Source organism: Poromitra crassiceps (assembly GCF_964638095.1).
Source record: "Poromitra crassiceps genome assembly, chromosome: 16".
Classification (NCBI taxonomy): Eukaryota; Metazoa; Chordata; class Actinopteri; order Beryciformes; family Melamphaidae; genus Poromitra; species Poromitra crassiceps.
Genome location: NC_139645.1, coordinates 27172175 through 27179674, shown reverse-complemented (window position 1 = coordinate 27179674; position 7500 = coordinate 27172175). Strand labels below are relative to the sequence as shown.

Below are 7500 nucleotides of genomic sequence, written 5' to 3'. Positions count from 1 at the left end.
ACAGGATTTATTCAGTCACAGTCACATTATGTGAGTTTTGGGGGCACGGTTGAGCAGTTGTAGCACTCACCTCGCCTCACAGAGTTTGCGTGTTCTCCCCGTGCTCCCCTGGGGTTTCCTCTATATAACCCCCCCACTAAAAACATGCAGAAGGTGGTCGTCTGACCAGCAGGGGTTGGAAGAAGTTCGCCCCCGGGCGCTTCACTGCAACTGCCCACCGCCTCTCGTTGGCCATTGTGGCTTTGTTTACTACTAACTTGGTAACATGGTTGAATCTAGAAGAGTGGAACAAGTTAGGATCCACAGACAGTAGATCTGTTCCTAACAATACTCAAGTGTGAATCTCTTAGCCCATGGCTGAAGTTATCCCAATGTGTCATGTCAAATTATCAATTTAGTCACCATCAAAACTTAAATTCAGTCAGACATTGATGAGAGGCATCACTCCATCTAGTAGCTACGCCATCAAAACTATTTACCACACTTTTGATTTTCTTTACTGACTAATGAATAGGAATTCAGTTCCATTCTAAATGAATGGAACGTTCCCCCCCCCAAAGTGCTACATACATATAAATGAATTCAGATTTAGCCTATTGATGATGCATTCACCTCATGAATCATGACACACTGCCGCCCCCTATGTGAAAATACATAAGCCGCATTTAATAATAAAAAGTATTGGTATCGGTATCGATATCGATATCGATGATTCGGATCCCTATATTACTTGGTATCGGATCGAAGCCAAATGTTGCAGTATCGCCCACCCTTAGTAAACACTGATGTCAGAGAATGTGTTACCATCGTTTCATGTCTTGCTTTGGCAGCAACCGACCCTGTCTGACATGACCATGTATGAGATGAACTTCTCCCTGCTGGTGGAGGACACCTTGAAGAACATTGTCCTGCCCGAGTACAGACAGATCATTGTGGAGGTACAGTAATAATACATCTATTCACCAGCACCACCATAGACTACTGAGAGAGAGGAAATTCAATTAAAGTCCAAAGGGAAAAAAAAACTTTTCAAATCAAAGTGAGTGGGTCTGGATTTGTACTTGACATGACATTGGCATTATTCTCTTTATTATTATTCTGTCACTACTCAAAAGTTATTTTTTCACTGGTTGCCTATTAAGTTTGATATTGATTTGAAGAATTTGCAGGTCACTTTTAAAGCATGGTTTATTCTGACTAAACCCAAACTATATCACAGTTTTTAACCCTGTATGATCCAGTTTGTAGCCTTAAGGTGACCAGGCTAAGAGCTTAGTTTTTAACCCTGTATGGTCCAGTTTGTAGCCTTAAGGTGACCAGGCTAAGAGCTTAGTTTTTAACCCTGTATGGTCCAGTTTGTAGCCTTAAGGTGACCATGCTAAGAGCTTAGTTTTTAACCCTGTATGGTCCAGTTTGCAGCCTTAAGGTGACCAGGCTAAGAGCTCAGTTTTTAACCCTGTATGGTCCAGTTTGTAGTCTTAAGGTGACCAGGCTAAGCGCTTAGTTTTTAACCCTGTATGGTCCAGTTTGTAGCCTTAAGGTGACCAGGCTAAGAGCTCAGTTTTTAACCCTGTATGGTCCAGTTTGTAGTCTTAAGGTGACCAGGCTAAGCGCTTAGTTTTTAACCCTGTATGATCCAGTTTGTAGCCTTAAGGTGACCAGGCTAAGAGCTTAGTTTTTAACCCTGTATGGTCCAGTTTGTAGCCTTAAGGTGACCAGGCTAAGCGCTTAGTTTTTAACCCTGTATGATCCAGTTTGCAGCCTTAAGGTGACCAGGCTAAGAGCTCAGTTTTTAACCCTGTATGGTCCAGTTTGTAGTCTTAAGGTGACCAGGCTAAGAGCTTAGTTTTTAACCCTGTATGGTCCAGTTTGTAGGCTTAAGGTGACCAGGCTAAGAGCTTAGTTTTTAACCCTGTATGGTCCAGTTTGTAGCCTTAAGGTGACCAGGCTAAGAGCTTAGTTTTTAACCCTGTATGATCCAGTTTGCAGCCTTAAGGTGACCAGGCTAAGAGCTTAGTTTTTAACCCTGTATGGTCCAGTTTGTAGCCTTAAGGTGACCAGGCTAAGAGCTTAGTTTTTAACCCTGTATGGTCCAGTTTGTAGCCTTAAGGTGACCAGGCTAAGAGCTTAGTTTTTAACCCTGTATGGTCCAGTTTGTAGCCTCAAGGTGACCAGGCTAAGAGCTTAGTTTTTAACCCTGTATGATCCAGTTTGTAGCCTTAAGGTGAACAGGCTAACAGCTTAGTTTTTAACCCTGTATGGTCCAGTTTGCAGCCTTAAGGTGACCAGGCTAAGAGCTTAGTTTTTAACCCTGTATGGTCCAGTTTGCAGCCTTAAGGTGACCAGGCTAAGAGCTTAGTTTTTAACCCTGTATGGTCCAGTTTGTAGCCTTAAGGTGACTAGGCTAAGAGCTTAGTTTTTAACCCCCTATGATCCAGTTTGTAGCCTTAAGGTGACCAGGCTAAGAGCTTAGTTTTTAACCCTGTATGATCCAGTTTGTAGCCTTAAGGTGACCAGGCTAAGAGCTTAGTTTTTAACCCTGTATGGTCCAGTTTGCAGCCTTAAGGTGACCAGGCTAAGAGCTTAGTTTTTAACCCTGTATGGTCCAGTTTGTAGCCTTAAGGTGACTAGGCTAAGAGCTTAGTTTTTAACCCCCTATGATCCAGTTTGTAGCCTTAAGGTGACCAGGCTAAGAGCTTAGTTTTTAACCCTGTATGATCCAGTTTGTAGCCTTAAGGTGACCAGGCTAAGAGCTTAGTTTTTAACCCTGTATGGTCCAGTTTGTAGCCTTAAGTGACCAGGCTAAGAGCTTAGTTTTTAACCCTGTATGGTCCAGTTTGTAGCCTTAAGGTGACCAGGCTAAGAGCTTAGTTTTTAACCCTGTATGGTCCAGTTTGTAGCCTTAAGTGACCAGGCTAAGAGCTTAGTTTTTAACCCTGTATGATCCAGTTTGTAGCCTTAAGGTGACCAGGCTAAGAGCTTAGTTTTTAACCCTGTATGGTCCAGTTTGTAGTCTTAAGGTGACCAGGCTAAGAGCTTAGTTTTTAACCCTGTATGGTCCAGTTTGTAGCCTCAAGGTGACCAGGCTAAGAGCTTAGTTTTTAACCCTGTATGGTCCAGTTTGTAGCCTTAAGGTGACCAGGCTAAGAGCTTAGTTTTTAACCCTGTATGGTCCAGTTTGTAGCCTTAAGGTGACCAGGCTAAGAGCTTAGTTTTTAACCCTGTATGGTCCAGTTTGTAGCCTTAAGGTGACCAGGCTAAGAGCTTAGTTTTTAACCCTGTATGGTCCAGTTTGTAGCCTTAAGGTGACCAGGCTAAGAGCTTAGTTTTTAACCCTGTATGGTCCAGTTTGCAGCCTTAAGGTGACCAGGCTAAGAGCTTAGTTTTTAACCCCCTATGATCCAGTTTGTAGCCTTAAGGTGACCAGGCTAAGAGCTTAGTTTTTAACCCTGTATGGTCCAGTTTGTAGGCTTAAGGTGACCAGGCTAAGGGCTTACAGTAGGCTAGCAGAATCATCTATCACTTTCTTTCTATCTCGCAGTTTCATCTAATAATTCACTTGTTGTAGACTTTCTTGTCTTTAGTCTTTTATCCTATTACATTTTACTAGTTACTTTACCCATGATTCTTACCTCGTGGTGCCTTCTTGTAATAATACCTCATAAACTGATGTTATTATTTTATGATCTGTGCCTCAAATCTGGCCAATAACTCATTGGAATATATATATTTTTTACCCCTCAAATTCCTTGGCTCATATTGGGTTTTTTATTTCGGTCATAATAGTTTTTGCACCATTTTGAATTGTATACAAGAGCTGTTTGTTAGCTGTTTCGTCCACAAAGTTGATCATATGTCAAACATGAATTGCATGCTAATTGCTAATGGCAGTGGAGCAAAATTCTGAAAATGCTTCATGGTAGAGCAACCAAACTTCACGCACATATTTGGGATGGAGCCCAGTGTGACAGGCCATACTTTGACGCACTCTATAGCACCACTATCAACCATTCATTTGTGACACACAACAGAATGTGTTGCTGAAGACACACAAACAGGAGGGGAGACATATGTTCTAATTACTTAATGCTAGTAGACCATCCTGGCAAGTTGGGCCCCAAAGTGCATCAGACCACATTTGCTCATGCTGAATAGCACCACCATCAGGACAAATTGTCTTGTTTCTTTTCTTCAAATAGCAAAACGTTAGGCAGTTGCACTGCAGGTCTTCCCCTGAAATGTGTCACCGACCGCCTTGTCTCCTCTTCCCTGTGTGAGTAGCTGCTGATGGTGGTGTCCATAGTGCTGGAGAGAAATCCTGAGCTGGAGTTCGGCGAGAAAGTGGATCTGGATGGTCTGGTGAAGGAAGCCTTCAACGACTTCCAGAGGGATCGCAGTCACTTGCAGGGCATAGAGAAACAGGTATGAAGTGTCATCTAGATCCTAATCTCAGTCTCATCTCCTTTCTAAATTAATGTGCTAACAAGCTTTGAGATTCCATTTTCAAAATGAATAGCGCTTTGTGAGATTTCGTCTATACTTTTGCGTTGCGATAGACATAACCATGATAGAATATTTTTTGTTACACTATCCAATTTAAAAAGAAATCTCATAGCAGCAGAATTGTTATGCTGTTATATGATAATAGCATTATTAACAATTTTCACATCGTTGAGGACACTTCACATACATCTCTCCATCTGTCCATCCTCAGGATAACATGGAGGCGTTCTACAACACCCCGCCGGTGGGGAAGAGAGGCACCTCCAGCTACCTGACCAAGGCCGTCATGATCCAGTTACTGCGAGGAGACGTGAAGCCCTGCAAGGACGACCCATGCTCCGTTAGCTAGATTCAAAGCACTTTGGCCGGCTATCTCCAGGCACCTTCAACCCCCGACCCTCACCTGTCATAAAAATGTCATCGTAAAGTTGCCTCGGCGAGGATGATCATTTCCCCATTTAGATGTACTCATAAAATAAGCTTCAACCTCTCCAGTCCCCTCCCCGCAGGACAAGCCTGACTGTATTTCCCCTGGGACCTTCGCAATGGCATCAATACCTGATTATAGAGCGAGATTTCTGTGGAAAGAGTTGAACCTGTTATGACCTCCTAGACCTAGAACTCACTCCCACCTTGACCCCAACCCTGATAGCCTGGCTCCTTTGTAACCTTATAAGCTGCAACTGTATATATCCAATCACCAGCGATACCTGTTACATCGCGGATACAGATATCCACCTTATTTTTGAATGCCCCGCTGTCAAATAATTATGGGTGCAACATCGGGTTTAGAACATGACTGATTGTTGCAGCGTGCGCAAACTCCGACGCTGTGGAAAAAAAGTTGCTTGTCACAATAAATACACTCGTTTGACGACTTATTTGAGGGATGGGAGGATTACACTGGAAGAAGCACCCATATTTCATGTAAGGCATCATGGCATCTAGAAATAAGGTGGATAAGGAAATCACCAGCGATACCTGTTACATAGCGGATACAGATATAAGGCCATATCAAGGTTTCTCAAATTGGTGCGTTCAGACGGCACTTGTAGTGTATCTCCAGAAACCGAGACGCCATTTACACCTGTATTAAAATGTGTTGTGATCAGAATGTGATCAGATCTGCCCGACCATATCTGGAGGTAGTCTGGCTCACAGTTCAGATCTTAGCGAGGTGTAAACGCAATCCGTACAACTTGCTCGCATCCCAAAGATAGGAGATGTGATGTGTGCTGTGTCACTCACTCCAGATTAATGTACAAAGATAGGAAGAAACCAAGATGGTTCACTCACTCGCTACTTCCCGCCATCGGTGGAGGAGAAAATAAATAAGCAGACCTGGTTGCCTAAAGCGATTTTTTTCTCCTCCTACTAATAAATGTACATATTAAGGTTTATTTAACATTTTAACATATAACATTTAACATAGGCTATTTATTTTACAGGGTTACTTTGGGCAGCATTGAACACTCTTCGCCTATTCATTTTGACTGGAGTGACACCTCTTCTCTTCTCTTTCACCTCTGACAGCTATGTGAGATCTGATCTCAATGAGGATAACGAGAACGCATTTAAAATAGCAGGTGTGTAAACGCAAAGGCAAGATCGTATCATTTATTATCCGGACCACTTATCCGGATACAGACCACATTTAAGTGTACATGTAAATGGGGTCGGAGAGTCCATCTGTGCAGATCTTCAGCAAAATGCATCCTGGTTCTGGGATCCTCAGCCAAACTAGCTGTGAGTCTTTAGCACTAAAAAGTTAGAGAACCACTGCACAACATGAATATTACATGAAGGAGTTTGTATTGAATCATATAGTAGCATCCCCATCAAAATACATGTGGGGGTTGTGTGTGTGTGTTCCACTGTGTTGTGGAGCTCTGTGTCCTCCTGCCTCTTGTTGCATGGAGAGTCTACAGCATGACAATAAGTACTGTTTTGAGTTTATGAACTACTGCTCATTTTGAAGTCTTGGGACAACGAAATGCTGTGTTTTGGTGAATGTGGGCAACGCAGTAGCTACTCCACTGTCATCCCGAGGTCGAAATGATGAAAGACTTCCTCTGAACTATTTTAAAGTGTTTATCTGCGAGTGAGTGTGCCTAGCTGAATATCATCACTGTGATGCACCTGTCCAACCTTGTCACTGTGCACGTGTGTTGTTTACCCTCGTCCAGTATTTTTTACTGCAACACTGTAGCTTCAAAGAATAAAGTGATCATGGAAACTCGAAACATTTTCCTCTTTATCACTTCTACTATTATCCTCATTGTCATTTGCATGTAGTGAATCGGCAAATAAATGTGGTGTGCAATATGTGCTTCAGTCCACATGCCTATGAGAAATGATTTAAATTATGTGCTTTGATTTAATAAATATTTTTTTTTCTTCCAAAAATCAATTTGTAACATGAGTTACTTGACAAAGTAACTGGTTTAATATTACTGAAATCCTATAAGTAATAATTTATATTACATAGTTACTGCTAAAAGTAATATATTACATGTAATATGTTACTTTTGTAATGAGTTACCCCAACCCATGGCTTGGCTGATGACCTGACTGGCAAAGAGAGAGGTGGAGAGGTGGGTGAAAGCCAGAGAAATTAATGAGCTCTGCCTCACCCCATATTATCCAATCAAATCGCAGTTTGTGTCTGTCTGTGTGTGTGTGTGTGTGTGTGTGTGTGCGTGCGTGTATAAACAAACGTGGGTCCTTGGTGGGTCTGGATTTTGCATTAGAATAAGTGCAGAAACGGTCCACAAGGAGGCAGCAGAGGTGAAGAAATGTGATCAGCACAGTCTTTTTATTTATGTATTTATTAATGTTGTGATTGTGGCATGTCTGCTTCATCAGCTCAGTTACAGTGAAGAGTGACAGGAGAGACACCTGACAGCTGCTCTTTTCAAATCAGTGAAGACGACAAGTGTTCCTGAGCACACTTGACTAATATCTCAGATATTGATGGATGGATACATCCTCAGGTGT

General features: G+C 42.3%; 1 protein-coding gene across 1 annotated transcript in view; it reads left to right on the top strand.

Annotated features, from left to right (window-relative positions):
• The window catches only part of LOC310791552 (phosphorylase b kinase regulatory subunit beta-like), a gene marked incomplete at its 5' end in the record, with an annotated part of 62979 nt that extends 58112 nt beyond the window's left edge, over positions 1-4867 (top strand). The window contains 3 exons of the mRNA XM_083653224.1: positions 831-938; positions 4282-4422; positions 4715-4867. Coding sequence (XP_083509350.1) covers positions 831-938; positions 4282-4422; positions 4715-4852 — 387 coding nt within the window. The 3' untranslated portion in view covers positions 4853-4867. The remainder of the gene's footprint in view (positions 1-830; positions 939-4281; positions 4423-4714) is intronic.
• Positions 4868-7500: the final 2633 nt, after the last annotated feature.